Genomic DNA, 20356 nt, shown 5'->3' with positions numbered 1-20356 from the left:
CTTATTTGCTAATCCTTAAAATGCTGACAAATGACCTTTTTATTTTTATTTTAACATTGAAATAATAGTGTTTTCTGTATTAGCTTGCTAAATCAAGAAATATAAGCAAAAATGTACCTGCAATTGAATTTTGATTTATAAACCTGTAACAGAACTAACTTGCACTTTTTATTCATTTTTGGATGCTTGAAACATTTGGGTTTTTGTATCTTGGAATATACTAAACATTGATAGCTTTATCTAATAGACTGACTATATAGTGTAATAACATAGAGAAAGAAAGGTAAAATGCAGAACAGGCATCACAAACATGATGGTATCCCTCTCAAATTTTCAGCTTCTTGTTCTTCTTTAATAGTTGTTAATGATCTTGCACTCACAGGAAAACTATAATTGCAGGGATTTTTTTTCTATATTTATTCTTTCATACTATATTGCATTTTATGTGCTGTAGTTCCTCTGCTACCAATAGAGGCACTGACCTGGGAGAGAGGGCATTCTTTGGCTAACGTGCTCTGATTCATCTCTTTGAGCAATTCCTTTAAGGCATTGCGGACTGTGGCATGGTTCCACTGTTCTGCTGGCAAATCTTCTAGCTTTGAACAACTGCAAAGACATAGAATATGAGAATAGACAGATGGGGAAGAATGTTGCATGCAAACATAGCTGTTCTTTACATGCAAAAGCTATGTCACTCTTTAAAGCCAAACACAACCAAGAACAGGACATTCATATTTTATATGTCATTCTTTTATATTCAGTTTAGAAATTTCTTCCAGCTGCAATCTAGAATATAGGAAGATTTGAACATAAATAACTAAATACAGAACTGAGCAAATATTTATGTTGCCTATCACTGGCTGAATAAGTTCCCAACAATTGTACCTCAGCAGATTGCAACATAAGGCCAAAATTTATTTCTGAATTTCTGGTTAAAATCTCAAAACCTTTAAAAACTATTTATTTCTCAGGTATAATGTGAAAACATTAGTCAGATGTTAGAATTATTGTACCTGTGGAAAATTCCTTTTTAAAGACTGACTACCTTAGCCTGTGTTCTAATGTCTAGCTAAAATATCACCCAGTTAGAGCTGCCAATTGCAATTCCCTCTTTATATTGTGTTTCCCACTTCAAAATGAGCTCAGAAATTAATGAAGATAGCATGTGTTAATCTCAGTAGTAATAGTGCGATTGACAGAACAACTCAGGATTTAAAAAGGGCAGATGTTTAATAGTGCCCACCTTTGTAATTGAATTTTCAGTGTCACAACATGGTAGACATCTTGTAACATGTCAGCTACTGTTGCATCAGGTGCATCTGTCATATAACTTAATGGAAGAGGATTCCATTTCCCAAGTTTGATTATTCCTGCAAACAAACAAAACATGAAATAATTATAAATACATATTTCTATATATATATTTGTATCCAAACCTATATCTAGAAAGTTTACCAATTATTTTGTATTTATTAAAATAGCAGAATGTTCTCCTGAAAATTTATTGTAAGTATGGAGAGTCTAAAGCTCGGCAGCTTGTAAATCTAATTTTATCTGAAAAGTCCTATAAATATATAATTTTGGTTTTGAATTAAAAAGAACTTAAAAATTACTGGCTCTTCATGTTTAATGTAAGATCTTGCAATGATTGACAGTGGCTCTCTGAGCTATTTGAGAATAACAACAGAAAGTAGTTCAATGCATGTTGTTATATACTAGATCTATACTAGACCTATGAAATGCTTCAGATTCAAACTCCAAAAAAGCATGCCATGTTCTGGGGTTCAAAAACAGTACCTGCTTGCAAGACAGGTGTAATATTTGTGCTTCCATTCATTCTGGAGCATCTTTATGGAAACAAATCAAAAGTGTTGAATAGCCCTGCATAACATAATCCTTTAGAACAGTTTACTAAACATTTGCTGGACCAGAACTGTTATGGAAAGGCTGCTAAAGAGAAGTATTTATTGCTTGACACAGAATGCCTAAAACATATCACAAAGAGAACAGAAATGTTAAAAACATGCCATTGTTTCGGTATTCACAATCTGGTGCTAAACATGCTGCAGTATAAATAGAGCCCATACTCTTATCATGCATTATAATGTACAAAGCTCATTCGCTGTACCATATATCTTCAGAGCTGGCTCTTTATGTTGTGTTCCCCTTGCCAACAAAAAGTTGCTTCTTTTAAAGGGGATAATTTCTAGAGGTTATGTAATTACAATGAAAGCATTAGACCTACTTTTGATACTTACTTGGGAGTAAAAATAACTGGAGATGTAATACGTACTATATTTACTATATATTTATTATAATTGCTTGAACATGAAAAGTTAGAAATGGATAACAAGGACACTGAAACTTCTCGAGTCAAACCTAGGTTATGCTTAAAGTATAATATAGTTGTATAGTTTGGTGTGGTGTGTGAATTCAGTGTGATTAGTTTATGGTTTGCTCATTAGATCTACCCATAAAAGCAAGTGGGACCTTATATAGTTCAGATGAAATTTTAGAAAATTGCCTCAAACTTTCAAAATGCTAGAATGTTTCGAAATGCTAGAATGCTAATAAGGTAGCTAGTTTAGGGGTCAGAAATATGGTTGATAATGGAGACATGTCAACCAAGTTACACAGAGAATAAATGAAAAATCATGATACAAATAAATAGGATCTTATAAAAGATTGTTTTTCACTCTTTTTCAAGTCACAGAATGTGTTAAAAGAATTCCTGGGATTTCTGTTCAACAGGCAAAACTCTATTGTTAGAAAATTGGCTGCATATAGGTTAACTTTTTTTCCCTTTTTTTGTCCTTGGTCTCCCCCTCAAATTTTGAAACAGTTTGAAAAATCCTATTATAAGAAACAGATAGTATTAGGCTGCAATTGTGCTACTACCATGGTTGTCTCTACTTTCTTAAAAATGAAGAAATTGTCCTGGCAAACAGTCCATAAACACAGGTGTTACCATAACGCTCAGTGCTTTTGCACATAAACACCTGCTGCAAGTCCTTTTTGTTACAGTGCTGCAGACATGTACCTTTTTAGTGTTATTAGTTATGGATGAACACTTCTTAGCTCTCTTTGATATTCAGTTTTGTCTAGTTCCAATATCCTGCTATTTTTGAAAATAATTATACCTGGAGAAAGACACCATATTCTATCTTAAGAAAATTCATGCAGAGCATGTTCAAGGTAAAAATTGATGTGTGAAATATCAAGTCATTATTCTTCTTGTTTGCCTACTGTCCCCAAACTTAACATCTGACCTTCCTGGATATTGCTTGCAAAATTGTACTGTAGGTATACTTCATGTAATACTTTGAAAATATGGCCATGAATTCTTGCTTCAGGTTAAAAGAGGAAAATATTGATTCTTCTTAGGGCACATCCAGATACCCACACTGAAGTGCAAACCACTAATTCTTGACAAGATGACACAGAATTTGATTCTCTAGCAACCTTTATTAGCAATAAAGCATTTGCCAGGTGGTATTGTCCTTATAACGCAGGAGAAGTTAAGGAATGTAATTTGTGCATTTCTCCTTTTAAAATGGAAAGAAGGAAGAGCTGATGCAAAGACAATGTCAAATAAAGGAAACTTGAGTCTGGGACAAAATGTAACCAGACAAAGCTACTCAGACGAGACATTCCTTAGATCTCACAAAGATAGAAGAAGGGAGAAGGGAGAAATGCATTCACACTTAGAGGATTCTACTATTATAATCTTACAATAAAAGTAGTATTAGACTGCATACATTTGGCTTCATAATCTGGTCTACTTCAGAGGTCTGACACCTTCTCATGAAGCATCGACTGCCAGCAGGAAAATCAAACCCAAATCACTCTTATTGACTTAGGATGCTTTAGTACTGGGCAAATGTAAACAAGATATTCAAACAGCAAGTTTAGCCATTTGTGAACTTGTTGAAATGGGCTATTTCTGAACACGGGTTCAGTGTTCAAAAAAGTGTTAAAACTCATGTCCCAAAAAATAAGTTGACAGGTTCAAACAAAGCAGCATAAAGGAACATAGAATCAGTTGGAAAACTCCCCCTAAACTTCCACCTTGTGCCTTTCCTTTGCAACTGACCAGCCAGAAATGTAGGCATGGGGTACTATCAAGTTTTCTTGACAAGTTAATTGGAAATAGGCACCACAGGTGTTCATGCAGACAAAAGCTTCTGACAGATAGAATTTGTAGAAAATCTAATGAACCCATTATGTATGAAAGAATTGTAGTGACTGCTACAATCACCTGTCTCCAATCATTTCTGCCCACCCAATACATTCAGGCAGAGAGAGTGTATTCCAGGTCCCCTCAATTAAATGTTGCCATCTTGTGGGACTGAAGAAGCATGTTTTCTCTGTGTCTAGCCCACTGAAATAGCATTCCCACCCCCTGCATAGATATAGAGGTTATGGAAGCCCCAGCTGAGTTAAGATGTTTGTGCAGTCCCTGTCATGTTTTCAGACACTTTTCTACAGCTAGTTCTTGACTTACAACTAGACATTTAACAACTGTTCAAAATTACAACAGACTTTTAAAAAGCTACTTACAAACAGTCCTTGAATATATGACTGCCACCCCTCTCCCATGGTCATGTGATTGAATTTCAAGTGCTTAGCTATAGGTTTGCATTTAGGACTATTTGCAACATCATGCAATTTCATGACTATGAATTGCAATGTTTCTTGCCAGTTTGAGCAAAAAAATGCCTATTCAGAAGGATTTGCATAACAAACGTGATTGTACATGTTTACAGCTGTAAAATCAAGCTGATCACATAACACCTCAACTTATAATCACAACAACTTACAACTAAAATTCCTATCTTCTTTGTGGTCATAACTCAAGGGCTATATGTACTGTTGTTTTTTTTCCCAATTTGTAGGCTGAAGCAATAGAAAATCCACCTGTTAAGGAGAATCACCTTCAATTAAGCAGAGAACATGTGTGACTTTTGTACAAAGCAAACCTATGTGACATGGCTCACATTATCCCAAAATAAGCCATTTTGATTTAATTTTCATTTTAAAAAAATCAGGTATCAGAAAGACTATAGAAACATCAAGTCCTGATGCAAATAGTCCTGAAGAAAAATGGTTCTTCTATTTATAATGTGTGCAAACTATACTTATATTTGAGAAACATGCATTAGAAATACAAGTTACTCCAACCTTTTTAAAAAGAAATCTCTCAACTTGAGATAGCAATGGAATGAATGAAATGAAGCAGACTTAATTAATGGAAAGCTTAAAAACCAAGCAAAGTCAGAGTTGACATACCTAATGTATAGATGTACCTAACAAATATTTCTGAAAAGTAAAATACTTGGTTTAGCAATTTAAAAATCAAAGGAAACTATGGCTAATGGAAGAGGAGGTACATGAATGCATAAGCACAATAGATGACATTGACTGACATTGCATTTGAACCAGTGGTGGAATTCAAATTTTTTTACTACTGGTTCTGTGGGCATGGCTTGGTGGGCATGGTGTGGCTTGGTAAGCATGGAAGGGGAAGGATACTGTAAAATCTCCACTCCTTCCCCACTCTTGGGGGAAGGTTACCGCCAGTTCACCGAAATACTCAAAATTTCCGCTACTGGTTCTCCAGAACTGGTCAGAACCTGCTGAATACCACCTCTTGTTTGAACTACATCCCAGAAAATTTATAAGTCAGAAGTATACATGTATTGTTCTCAAGAGAAACCTAGAAGTAGAGTCAAGCCACAGTACTGACAAAATATGGTGAAACAAATTGGATCTAGATAGATAAAGGAATGAGACAAAGCTTATGTTCTCCACTTATCTATATGTTGAAAATACATTAAGAGAAACTGGGTTTAAAAAAATTAAAAACGAAACAAATGACATTAAGTACAACTACCACCCTTAAAATTGATATTTCCTTGATTAAGATATTGAAAAGATATTGAAAACAGCTTCTGTCTTTTAGGATCAGTAATTAACCGCAAAGGAACAAGCAGTCAAGAAATTTATGGTAAACCAGTACTTGGCATGGAGGCAATAAATAAAAATCAACCCACTTGAGTCACAAATAACCAATCTCAAATAATTTCACTTCAGACATATTATGCAAAGACCTAGTTCTAAGGCTCTGATGCTGGAAAAGGTGGAAGGAAGGAAAGAAGACAATCAGTAACAAGATGGATAGACTCAGTTACAGTGATGATGAGTGCACCATTGGAAGATCTGAAAGATGAAATTAGAGACCAGTCATCATAGAAAAAAAATCTACCGGTATCTACATAGTCATTAGGAATTAGGAGTAATGTGATGGCAAATAATCAATCAATACAAACCTTCATTCAAAAAGTTACAACTAAGAGCATGAAAATTTGCTCAGGTGCAAAATTAATTTTGTTGCATGCATAATATTCTTGTCTGGTTTACTTTCTTACTTTCAGAAAATGTTGCATGGACAGAAATTTGATTCCTCCTGAAAAATGTGTCCGGTCCAAGAAATAAAAATTCTGATTGAAATAGTCTTAATTTGAACTCTGATTTTCAATCTTAGGCCTGAAGGAATATTCAAGAAGAAATATATAGATATTCCGCTGTGAAATGTTTGTTAATTCTACAATTTAGCAATCAGTAAAATTATTTGGAGTGTATCACAAATCATTTTATATGAAAACATTTGCCTCAGCGTTTGAAAACCCATAATGAGGCAGTTCTTGGCATTGTTTTATTATGTGTTTTATTACTACTTCATTGTTTATAATATTTTATACTATTTAAAAGTATTTTTTTTAAATTTGGCAAAATTAGGTCTTAATCAGAAACAAATACCTACTTTTACTTCCCACATTGTTGTGTTCTCTTAATAAGGACAGTATTGCAATAAAAACATGCAAAACTATTACTTTCACTGATGAAAATGGAAGCCAATAAACATTATTTTGAGAATCTATTTTCCTTACTGCTTTCTATCAACCATATACAAAAGAACTTATTTAAATATCCCAAACACATTGCTTTGTAATTTTATATACTGTACGAGTTTTGCATTTTTTTGCAAGAACATTAGTCTTATGTAATAGATGCTGTTTCACATTTGGGAAATATTATGCCAAAGCCTAAACTTAGATTAGATTAGTTTAATATAAGCATTGAAGAACTAGCAAAATTAATTAAAAAAAATTCTTATGTACAAAACACAATTAAATAACATTTTCTGGTTGATTATTTTAGAAGCAGTTATTTAATTTCAAAGCCTTTTTTATTTCTTTTTTTAAAAGAGGGGGGACACAATGTTGGCCTAGATATAAAGGCAATGTAACTGATATTTCATATATTGAGACTTTTCTTGACTTTAAATAAAATACCAAAAGAAATTTCTTCTCCTTTCCTCTTTTTAATAATAAACAGGATGGCCTTCATATATTAGCCTTCCAAAAGAGTGATATTTTTGGTAAAAAATGCTTTGAAATTAAATTATTATTTTATATAGCATGTCTCAAAAGAAAGCATTGCCAAAATCTAGATCTGAAACAGAAAGAGCCAAGTCTAGTAAATGAGTTTCAAGAAGAGTTCAAAGCCATAATAGCCTCCAACTTTCCTGATTTGATTAATCACTATTTAATGAATGAAAAGAAGTCTAAGTTATTTTATGTTTTCATGTCTCCATGACATGGGCAGACTTGAAAATAATCCTTTTAATTTATGTCCATATGTGGAACCAATGTAAGGAGCAGAGTTCAGCCCTAACTATGGAAAAAAACTTGACACACTAGACCAGTGATGGCTAACCTTTTTGTTGTTGTATGCCGAAAGTGCACGCGAGTGCCCATAATGCAATGTGCACACAACCCCCTGTGCTCCTGTGCATGCAACCCCCATTCCCCCACCCCCTGAACATGTGACCCCCCACATGCCCCACATCTCTGTGCATGTGCATGCATCTCCCACGCACGACCCGCCCCACATGCATGCCTGACAATCAGTTGGCTAGCGGGAGGCCCGCACACATGCGCAATGGACCTGATCTGGGGCAACTGCTCACGTGCCCGCAGAAATGGCTCTGTGTGCCACTTCTGCCATGCCTGCCATAGGTTCACCATCATGGAACTAGACAAACATGCTAATATAAACTATTGTGATTAGCCTTAACAGAACTCTCAACATGTTTTAATGTTTAAATCTAGACCAGTGGTTCCCAAAGTGGGCGGTACTGCCCCTTGGGGGCGGTAGGATGCCTTAGGGGGCCACTGAGAGGCAAAGGGGCCGGCAGGGGGTGCTAAGAGGCGGCAGGGGAGTGCTGGAGGTGAGCGGCAGGGCACAATTCAGGGGTGAGAAAAAATTCCGCCACCGCTGCATTCAAGGCGAGGCCCCACAGGATCACCCCATTGACTTGCATGCTCTGGTGCAAGGAACTCAATGGGGTGATCCTGCAGGGCCTTGCCCCAAAACACAACGTTGGGAAAGGAGAGCAAAGCCAGAGTGGCCTTGCTCTCCTTTTCAAACATCCTGCCGCCGCAGTGTTCGGGGTGGCGGGGCCTGCAGGGCCTTGCCCTGAACGCAGCATGGCTTTGCTCTCCTTTTCAAACATCCCACCACCACCGCGTTCAGGGCGAGGCCCTGCAGGTCCACCCCATTGAGCCCCTTGCACTGGAGCCACCTGCCCAAGCAAGTCCGAATGGAGCGGTGCACGAAGTCAATGGGGTGAGCCTGAGAGAGGGAAAGAGAGAGAGAGAGAGAGAGAGAGAGAGAAGGAAGAAGAGAAACAGAAAAGGGAAAGAAAGAAAAAGGGACAAAGAAAGAAGGGGGATGGAAGGAAGGGACAGAAAGAAAAAAAATAGAGAAGAAGGGACAATAACATGACCACCAAGCCATGTCCACCCAGTCACATTGCCACCAAGCCACGCCTACCACCTAAGCCACGACCACAGAACCGGTTGTTAAAAATTTTGAATCCCACCCCTGATCCTGTTTAAAGCCTCAACAAAATGTGAGAGCTTCCTGATAGTCTTGGCCATGTTTCATCCACAAAACCTTTAATTAATAGAAGCCAAAGATTTTTCAATGTGCTGGCAAAGATGCTGGCAAAGATGTTTCAATGTGGAAAAGGGCCTCTAAACTAGGCCTCATTTCAATCTGATGCATCAGGTCTCTCCCTCTCTCCCTCTCTCCCCCTCCCCCCTCCATCCATCCATCCCCCCTTTGCCCCTTTTTCTTTCTTTTCCTTTTCTCTTTCTTTTCTTCCTTCTCCCTTTCTCTGTTTCTTTTCTCTCTCTCTTCTTCCCTCTCCCAGGCTCACCCCATTTATTTCGTGCACTGCTCTGCTCGGACTTGCTTGGGCAGGTCCCTCCAGTGCAGCGGGCTCAATGGGGTGGACCTGCAGGGCTGGCACCTAGAACGCGGCAGTGCCGGCACGTTTGAAAAGTAGAGCAAAGCCAGAGGTCGGTAATTTTTGCTGCAAAGAATCACAAAAGCTTCTGGGTTGTGCACAAGAAGGGACACATGTCAATGCAATTCAGCAACATAAAATAAAGAAATACAAATAAAACAAATCAACAAGAATCGTCAAAGCATCTCTGATTAGATTTTATTCACTACTAGAATCTAATCTGATTAGAGATGCTTTGCCGATTCTAGTCCAATGACCAGCTCCAGCAGGGTTGGAAGGGAGTATTTGTATATGTGTGTGCATGGCTGTCAAAACTCCAAAAACAGGTCAAGTAGTTCTGGGGACGCCAGTCATAAATTAGAACACTTGCTAAGCAACTGGCCATTAAGTGAGGACCACTTGTATTTGGTTTGCCAGTCACCAAACCACGCCCACCCAGTCATGTGACCAGAAAGCCACACCCACCTAGTCACGTTACCAGCAAACCACACCCTCAAATTAGGCCACCCCCACAGAAATTTGAATCCTGCCCCTGGGTGGGGGGCATTGAGGATGAGTTTGTGGCATCAAGAGGGCGGTAGATTGAAAAAGTTTGGGAACCATTGATCTAGACTATAAGAAAGCTCTAGTCTGCTGTTTTTAATAGTAGGCCTCAAATTGTGTTGATATCAATTTTGGACACATTTGACTGTCCTCACAAGGGAACTTCCTAGCGTTTCGCAGATAGTATTATCCATGAGTGTACAGAATGTATTAAGTCTGCAAAACATCAACTCCAAATGTTTTAGAACTCAAAACTGCATTTTCAAGCATCTTGTTCTCAAACAGAATACCTGCTATTTGAGAGTTTGCTCGGAAGAAATTCCAATTGCTTCCAGTAGCTGCATTTTAGGTGTTGCATGCCATTCCAGATGTCTGTTGCTATTGGCCAAGGCTGAGTAGAGGTTGGAGAATAGGTGGAGTAGAGCTCACCAGCACCAGTAGAGCTGATCTGGACCTAATTACTTTTTTTGTGAAAGGCAAACGAATTTGAAATTGAGTTGGACTCACATTCTTCTATTGGATATGCTGCTTTGCAGGCGGGATAGGGATGGGTGGGGAGGTTGTCTTGGCTTTGAAGGAATGAAATAGGATGGGTGTATAGAGCAGAAAGAAAGAGGTGATCCTCCTACCAATGCAATTCCATTAGTCTTGCTTTGCAAATCAGTCCTGTAAGGTTTAAAAAGACATTTTCTTTTCACACACTGCAAGAACTCATGCTCCTCAAAAAAAAAGCCCTAGGTCAGAAGTGTACATTGGTTTGCTCTTTCTAAGCGGCAAGAACAAAACAGGATTACACAAACCTTATCACATCCAGAAATTATCCAGTGGGTACACTGGGAGGAGCAATTAAACCAGCAGTAACATTGATGCAGGTTGCTTATGCCACACCAAACCTCCTTTAATCTGCAACCAGTGAGGATGAGCCTATGTTTTTTCATCATATTCATCCAAGGCTCAAGTATCTTTCATGTCTCATTTGCTCTCCCATCTTCTTTTGTGCCACATAATATTTGCAAAAACGGCTCACTGGCAAATATAACTTGCAACTAAGTATTCATTTTAAAAAAACAACCAGAGAAGTTATTTGTATTACTTTTCCTGAATCATGCAAATAAGATGAACACATTCTAAAAACATTAAGAAAACATCGAATGTTATCAAAGAAATGCATAATTCTACTTCACTGGCAGTAAGAAGCAAAAGGGACAGAGGAAGAGTCCTAACACAATGAAAAAATACATGCTTTGCTCTACAGAGCATCCAAGATTATCCCCAGTTCAGTTAATAGGCCTCAACAGCTTCTTTCAACTTATGCCTTGGGAAGCTTCTATCAAACTGCCAATCATTATTAGTCAAACAGAGCAGTGAGTCAGCTTAGGCCCAATGTTCAGTAGTTTAGTCTTACAAATAAAGGCCACAAGTTCATACCGTTCTTTTTCCCCAGTCCTGTAAAAAGATTGGAAGATTGATTTTCAGACAAGCAGTCTATCACGTCCATAGCAAATCATAGATTAGAAACATGATTAAAGATAATCAAAATAGTCATTTGAATTGTTCTACTTTCTTTTTTTCCATGGTATCAATAGTACAGCCATTTCTATACAATAACTGAGTGCTGATGATTGAGACTACTTCTTTCCTCCTTCTCCTCCTATCCCGTTTTCCTTATGAAGTAGATCTTTTGACTAAAAACCAGAAGAATTCTGTTGGCATCTTTTCCAACTAACAGATTATTTTAAAATGCAAAAACTTTCATGAGCTGCACCTCACGTCATCAGTTTCATCAGTTCATCAACTGACTGTATAAGATTAAGTGAACTCATCATTTCAGCTCATACTTTTTAATAAAATGTGCTAATCGGAAAAAGTCCTACTAGACTCTTGATTGCTTTTGCCATAGACTAATAGCCCTCCTCCTATAACATCCTTTGATTGTAACTTTTCAAGCAGCAATAATATTTGAGACAAAATATTACAACATAATGGTTTTTAATCAATGAATAACTATGTTCTGTCAGCCTGAAGCTAGTGAATATATTTTTATTCATAAAATATTTGAGGAAGGAAACATTACGAAGGAAACAGACACTATATATGTTATATTAGCCATACTTTATTCTATCTCCACACCCTGACTCACTTTGTAATGTCTATTAATATAAAACATACGACATAATGTCATCACTCTTTCTGTTTCTATTAGCCACAGCCGGTGAAATAAAGCAGGGATACATACTAATGTTATATCATACATTTTAGATTTATTAGATGCTACAGAAGTGTAGCATATGTGCCACTCTCGTAACATTCAATTCCAGAAAGGCCTATTGTGCTCTCAAAAAGTAAACAAATACAGGAGAGATAAAATCTCAAATAGGAGATCCAAAATAAAAATGTGTTGGGTGAGTGAAGTAATAGGATAGGGATGGGGATCGATGGTGGGATTCAATTTTTTTTACTACTGGTTCTGTGGGTGTGGCTTGGTGGGCATGGCAGGGGAAGGATACTATAAAATCTCCCGTCAGAGGTGGTATTTGCTGGTTCTCCAAACTACTCAGAATTTCTACTACTAGTTCTCCAGAACTGGTCAGAACCTGCTGAATACCACCTCTGATGGGGATAGAATAGGAATAGGAGTAGAACCTTGGAGGTCTTCTAGTCCAACCCCCTGATCAGACAGGAAACCCTCTACCATTTCAGACAAATGGTTGTCCTATCTCTTCTTAAAAACTTCCAGTGTTGGAGCATTCACAACTTCTGGAGGCAAGTTGTTCCACTGATTAATTGTACTAACTGTTAGGAAATTTCTTTTTAGTTACAGGTTGCTTCTCTCCTTGATTAATTTCCATCCATTGCTTCTTGTCCTGCCCTCAGGTGATTTGGAGATGTTGACAGTTATCAAAGCTATCATGCATAGTTTAATCTTTAATCTTTAAATGAGATGGGCTGTTGATAATCTCAGATTATGCAATATATTTGCTTGAAAAGCACTTTGCTTATAGAATAAGCAAATTTCTATCCTATCTTTCTTAGAAGAATGTGAAAAAAACCACAGAAAAATTACTAACTATAAATGTATTTATCTAGAAAAATCTTAGGGCACTGTGATAAGTGGCATATGAATTTAATAAATAAATTTCTATTTAAAACATATCATGTATTTCCATCCTTCTACAAGCCTCTGACAGGAATTACATATACAAAACAAGGATAAAGCAGCTAACCTTACCAAAGAGGAAACGGTTCTTATTTTGGCCAGATTTCTTACCTTCACTTTAGCACTAATCTTTTCAGTCCTTCTGCAAAATGCAATTTATTTTAATAGAAACTACCTTCTGATTTATAGAAAATTTTTAAGTAAACAATGAATAGATTATGCACCATCAGGTCTTTTTTTAAAACTTTACTCTTAGCTATCACACCAAATAATCTCTTACATTGTTATAAAAGTCTCTGAAGTCTTATTTCTAGAAAGATAAATTTCTACAGAAAGGTAGTTATTTGTACTCTAAAAATAAAGCCACTCCTTTCTAACTTTGTGATGTTTTTCAATGCTTATCTCTAAAATATTATGTTCTCCATTTTACGATTTGTAAAATGCTAGACAATCCATGATAGACAATTCATCATCTTTTCAGAGATATCTTCTTACCAAATTCCTGAATGCGTTCAACAATGACAGAGCCTTTAATGTACCTCCTTTACCGGAAAAGGCGGGATGCATTCACAGATATATTTGCCTTGAAAATAGCTCATGTTAAACCATATTGTCACAGTCAAATATCTATTTTATAATGTTTTGTAGTATACCATAAACAGAGAAGGCTACATGTGAGTTTTTATGCAAGGAATTGGACTATACCAACAAGTGTGGACTGCTATTGATGTATCAACCACCTAGCTTCCTGGCAGCAGCCTGGTATAAGCTCCAGGAATTACTCAGAGCCAGTGTAAGAGTTTATAAGTTTCAGTCTTCCGTAACCTCAGTCACCTTGTCTTGGAAAGGATGTTCTGGGTAACTCCTGGGTATCTTGAGTTCCATCGCAACTATGGGTTTGCCACAAATAATTGCAGCCCCAACACACATGGAAAAGCATCTTGTCTTTATTTCAGAACAGATGAGATATGACCTGACAATGGAGCATATTAAGATATATCATTTGCCATAGTTCTTCTCTTCCTTGTTAAACTGCAAAACCACAGATGCCTCTGCTAGGGCAGCAGACTCATTAGAATGGGCAGCTGGTAGTATAGTGCAGCAGGCAAGAAACTGGGAGAGTATGCATTTAGAAAAGAAGCCAGCTTGGTGACCTTGGACCAGTCACTCTCTATCAACTCTAGGAAGGAGACAAGGAAAAACTATGTCTGAATTCTTGCTAAGAAAGCTGCATTGACTTATTCAAGAAGCCATCAGAATCAATATTGACTTGAGACACCACCTATCCAAAAAGTATGTGTGTATAAAAATATATATGCTCATTTTAATAGTTTATCAGGGTACCAAAGTGATGTGCCAAAATGCATGTTAACACAGGCACAAAGTATATAGCAGCATACAACAGTTCTTCAGATGTTAATCAGACTCTTATACTATAAATACAGTTTCTAATACCGGTATGAAATAAATTTATGCAGTAATAGAAATACGATTAAATAATATAAATTTGTGGTTTTTCAGTTAACCACAAATAGTTTTCTACTGATCAGTGACCTATCATTTGATCAATTGGTGAGTTTTGGCTACACTGTATAACCTACCTCAGTTTTATTGCATAAATCTATAGCACACAAATCATTTTGCAATAATATGCAACACACGAAAACATATATTGAAATATCTGCATTGTTGTTATCTAAAAGCTTTAGACTGTTTTATAAAACCAGAATGTGTAGGATAGAGCTAGAAGCAATTGAGAATTTACAACCCTTCCTTTCACTTGATAAAGTATTTTTAAAAAGGAAGGAAATATTTCCTAAGTTAAAAAAAGAGCTTGTCTGAAAAGAAAACTTTTAGATATTAAATCTCTTATACAAAAGGGTACTGTACTACAATATTGAAATGACAAAGAATTCATTCTTGGGCTGAGATTTTAAATTTTGTTAAACCTTTCCAAGTCAAAAGTGAGCATTTCAAATCGTAGTAGATAGAGAAATATTTGTTCTCATGCTTTCAATTTAAATGCATTCAAAGTTCCATGACCTTGCTGATCATCATGACAGTGTAACTTCATTAAAATATTTTTAAAATGTGTTTTCCCTTTTTATCAGAAACTCAGCACTTACACCTTGTACACTTTCAAGAAGATGAAGCCAATTTTTATAGAAACTAATATTCTCCATAAGAATGCTACAAAGGATGATATATTTTTCCAAAGTACTCATATATCAAAAGCTCTCTGAATATCGACATTAAAACAATATATATACACTAAAAAGATATATGCATAGAGAACAGCAGCATGTCCTTTTCTGCAAAGATGATTCAATGAATTCATAAATTCTAATGACAATTAACTGCAGCAATTAATTCCATTAATTTTTTTAATCTGAAAAGTGGTTTTATCAAATAGTTTCAAATATAAAATCTGCAATGTTGACAATTTTCTCTTTGAGGTAAACAATAGGCATAGAAAATCTCATCTGTGGACCTAATCCAGACCATAGGAGATAGGTAGGGAGATAGCAAGAAGGAGAAAGAGAGATATCACTCTTAAGAGCTTTGAGAATCCCATTTTCCTGCTCTCCCTGAATTCTGATCCATTCTCCCCAGATGCACAGTATCTGACCCCTTAATTAGAAGCTTCCCAAGCAAAGTTTTGAAATATCTTCCACTGATATCAATATGGATAGTTTAAGATTTCTGTAATACAGGGATGAATAATTTTGAGGGGGAATACTGCTAGAAAATGAAATGCTAATACTTTCTTAAAACTCTCCCCTTGCCCTATGGTATGGCTTTAAAATAGTATTTATTGAATTGGATGACAATCACAAGCTATTTTAAAAGCTTCAGTGCCAAACAGAAGATATTTTTTAAGAAAGAGTGCTGCTGGGGAGAGAATTTCATACAGGATCCCTTTCAAAACTGCTATCCATTATTATCAGTAGCACGTGGCAGAGTATGTGGGAAAGCATACTGGGAACTTCATGTCAAGTGGAATGAGTATTGCCCAATATTACTACAAAATCCCAAACAGGGATTTTAAAGTCAATTCAGTTCTCCAGCCAAAAGAAATTTGTTCTTATAAAAACACAAAAGAACAAAAACTTTAACCTTAGACTGTCTACTATTGACCTCACCCTTTCCTAAGAGGTCTGTAGGGCGTGCATAAGCGCACCAACGTGCCTACCGTCCCTGTCCTATTGTTTCTTTTATTTTTCTTTTTTTTCTTATATATACTCATTTCATGTATTCATAATTATGTATTCACTTTTACTTATCTAGTAAACAATTGACAAAAGAAACACATTGTTCTTATAAAATGCCACATTGCTAGACTACGAGTGGTTTATACAATGTTGTGTATGTCTGTGTAAAAATAATAATAGAATATGATTAATATACTCTAACAATGATAAAGAATAGAATTTCAAGTTTAATACTATTATGCAACAAAAATAATTACATGCATTTTAAGTGTGTAAAATACTTAAATATATATTTAAATTTATATTTTAAATATTTAAATATATATTTAAATTTATATTTTAAATATTTAAATATATATTTAATCTAATCAGAAATACGTAAAACAGAGAGATGTGGGAAGAAAAAAACAGCTAGATAACTTCTAAGCATTAGTAACTTCACAAATCTTCCTTAGTGATTTAAGCAGCATATGAAAGTTCTCAAAGATAGACTCCAGATTAGAACATGGCAAATTTGATCTTATTTTTCAATATTGTTCAGAAAAGATTCTATAAGCGCGTAAAAGCTTAAAACATAGATTCTGGACCATAAGAAAAAATAAAAATCTATAAGCCAGACACACCTACTTAACGTACTAGCAAACTACTATTTCCTAAGGATGAAAAAGCTGGTACCTATCTGAGTGAATCTCTCTTTTTCGTTGTTGGAGAGCCCATATGTTTTCCCAAATGAAATGCTCAGCTAGTGTGGGTCAGTGATGGAAGTTACATGCTTTCATAAAAACATTCTTTCTTGGGATCATCTTCTTTCTAGAGATGCCAAGAATGATGCCTTGGTTGCTTAATTCAGGATGTTCCACATGTTAATTCACAAGATGAATTAACCAAGATGAATAGTGCTGTCAGACTGAAAACTGGTTCACCATGACAGAAATAGTGAGATACAATGACCTTTATATTCAAAAGAACAATATTCCTATAATACCATGACATAATTTTTTAAAAAATTCTCCAGATTTATGCAATAATAAAGGTACATTTGTTTCATGTTTTTATTTCTTATTACACTCTTTCTGATTAGAATTCTTTCACAAATTCAACATTAAGTAAAATATATTTTCATGGCCTAGCTTACTAATAGTCCATTTTTCTTTCACTTTCTTATTTATACTAATGTTTACATAAAATACAAAATACTTTATCTTTTTTGTGCATTATTAACCAAATGAGAGATGACGGGCAGACACGGTTTTCCTAAGGCTACATTTTTATTACAGTTTCATTCTATTCTATAAAAAAGCATGCTTTTTAAAGCTCTTTTATATTTTTATGGATGAGTGTCCACCATCAGTCATTTTATTGAAAAAGTTACTAAATTATATTTCTGAATGTCATGACACAAGCCCCACTCTTTTCATATTTGTATCCCAATATCTGACCCAAATATATAAGTCACAGGGTTTGTACCATGATGCACATATCATCTCTTCCTTGTTTCTGTCCTCCTGCAGACACCAGTGCTTTTGTATATAGATTGTCTAAACTTTGCTTATACATTTGGTTGCATATATATGTATGTGAGTTTACATTAACTAAATAAAGAGATTTAGGCTCAACTAAAAAGGAGCCCTAAATAATAATGCTTGACAGGTTTTTTTTTAAATGTATTGTTTTTAATAGCAAGTAAACTTTAGAATAAGGAAATTTTATCTCTTCTCTCATTGATCTTAAGCAATTCTTTGGTACTACATGTATATCATCTAACAACTACAAACATTTGCTTTTATCTATTATTTTTACTGAGGATAATTTATACAAATTTACAGAGTAATTCTATATATTTATTCAGAAAGGAGTTAGTTTATTTCAAATCGTATTTAAAAGTGACTTTCAATCAATAATCAAATCAGCTAATTAAAATGAAAGGTAATTAATCAATTATTATTTCTTTAATCGGCTGTTAATATTTGCTGTATTTTGACGATTCATTTAATACAAGAAAAATCTTCAAATTCAGTGAGGACACTGAATGGTCTCTAGGAAAAATGCATATATTTTAAAGAAAAGGTGAATTTAGATAACTCAGAAGGTTGTAAACATTCATGCCACAATTTACAGCTTTGGACAGCATATTGCAAAGTCAAATCTGAAAATATTTTCTTTGAACAGTTGGTCAGAACCGGTATGAAATCTTCTAAATCAAATTAGATCATTTAACTTGATTGTTACTCCACTTGTAACAATATCATTATGAAAGATTGTGTATTTATATGCTACTTGAAGAATAAATAAATACTGCTGCATTGGCTGTTTAATATTCATCATGGACACCTGTTAATATTCTTTGATTAAATACTAATACATATACAAAATTAGTTATCCATGATATGCATTTTGATGTTATGTGTATGTATAGTACTCAAAAGTAATTTCTAGAATATTAATAGGGCAAGCTTAGAAATAATTTTTCATGGGAGTGCAGTTTGTACATGATTCCTCAATGATTACCCCTAGGCCATTATTTACTACCAACTACCCTATCTGCGTTAGTACATGTTTAGGTACCATGAAAGAACTATTTTATGCAGCCAATTGTTTTTATAATTTATTAAATGTGTTTACTGCCCATCTCGCTACAATTGTTAAACATTTTGATGTAATACCTTGTGCCTGAGCTGCAGAGCTGTGAGAATAACCGAGAGCCAGGAGTGCAGTCTCCACTAGCTGACTAAAAAGCACATCTTTACGAACCAGAACAAATTCTGCATGTTCTTCTCGATTGTCATATTCAAGGGAAGTGTCCAGTTGTTCCACAACACAAAAGACGGGGATCATCAAACCTGGAGAAAGAAAAATTATTGAATCCAAATTAGAAACTGTAAGAAAAGTTTCTGAATTAGTACAATAATGTATCTTGTTGCAAATTTCATTACCAAGTACAGGTACTCCTTGACTTATGACCACAATTGGGCCAAATTTCAGTTGCTAAGTGAGACATTTGTTAAATGAGTTTTGCTTCATTTTATGACCTTTCTTGTCACAGTTGTTAAGTGAATCACTGCAGTTGTCAAGTCAGTAACACAGTTGTTAAGTGAATCCGGCTTCCCCATTGACTTTGGTTGTCAGAAAGATGATCATGCGACCCCAGGAAATTGCAACCATCATAAATATGAATCAGATGCTAAGCATCTGAATTTTGATCACATGACCATGGGTGTGCCACAATGGTCTTAAGTGTGAAAAATAGCCATAAGTCAGCTTTTTCAGTGCTGCTGTAAGTTGAGGACTATTTGTACATTTAAGAAAACCAGAAATAGGACTTCCTGTTTGCCTGGCTTCGGTGACAGCAGGGATTTGCGTTTCTCTGTGATCCCTGCTGTGCTAGCCGTCTTGGTGCCTCCGATCCTGACGGATTTGGAGGATAAGGCTGCCCTGTTGGGGTAGCTGAAGATAGGGGGGGATCCGGATAGGGGTTGAGGAGTATTGCAGACCCCCTCCCCAGCCGGCAATAACCCCCTGGTGGAGCGGCGGTCTCAATGGCCACCATGAAGAAGCCGGCAACTGGATTAAGAATGTGCAGGAGAAAGAAGAAGGAAGTTTTAAAATGAAAGTTTTCTTGGCTGAACCGGGACTTTAAGGATATATTTAATGCCTGGAAAATTATTATCTTTTGGGATGCTACAATGTCTCTAATGGAGGTTTTCAGCGGCGAAGGGAAATGTTGAAAGAGAAAGCTACTCTCCCTCCCTTATGGAATTAACAAATGGACATGGAAAATCTGCTCTCTAACAGAAGGTAAAAATTTAAAGCCCTTTGTTACAAGTGGGAAGGGAGAGGCTTGGAAAAAAAAATCTTTTCAAGACTTTGTTGGAGGAGATGCTTTGAAAATAAAAAGATTAGAAGCAAACTGCAAAAAAGATTTAAAATACAGATTGGGGTTTTTTTCCCTAATTGACTTTACCCCAGAAAGAGAAACTGTAAAAGGAAGAAGTTTGTGCTTTGCCTGGACTGTTTGATGACTTTGGGACTTTGGGATTTCGGGAAATTGTTTCAAGTTTGGAAATATCT

The 20356-nt window shown here is 35.9% G+C and overlaps 1 protein-coding gene across 2 annotated transcripts in view; it reads right to left on the bottom strand.

Annotated features, from left to right (window-relative positions):
- SATB2 (SATB homeobox 2) overlaps window positions 1–20356 on the bottom strand; it is a 156482-nt gene that overhangs the window by 98701 nt on the left and 37425 nt on the right. For both annotated transcript variants that reach the window (XM_026696843.2, XM_026696844.2), the window contains exons 3-5: window positions 18952–19128; window positions 1244–1370; window positions 483–606 (exon numbers count right to left, since the gene is read on the bottom strand). In XM_026696843.2, the coding sequence (XP_026552628.1) occupies window positions 483–606; window positions 1244–1370; window positions 18952–19128 (428 nt within the window). The remainder of the gene's footprint in view (window positions 1–482; window positions 607–1243; window positions 1371–18951; window positions 19129–20356) is intronic.

The sequence above is a fragment of the Pseudonaja textilis genome, chromosome 1, assembly GCF_049901715.1.
Source record: "Pseudonaja textilis isolate UNSWEBS1 chromosome 1, rPseTex1.2, whole genome shotgun sequence".
Classification (NCBI taxonomy): Eukaryota; Metazoa; Chordata; class Lepidosauria; order Squamata; family Elapidae; genus Pseudonaja; species Pseudonaja textilis.
This window is presented reverse-complemented; position numbering and strand designations above follow the sequence as displayed.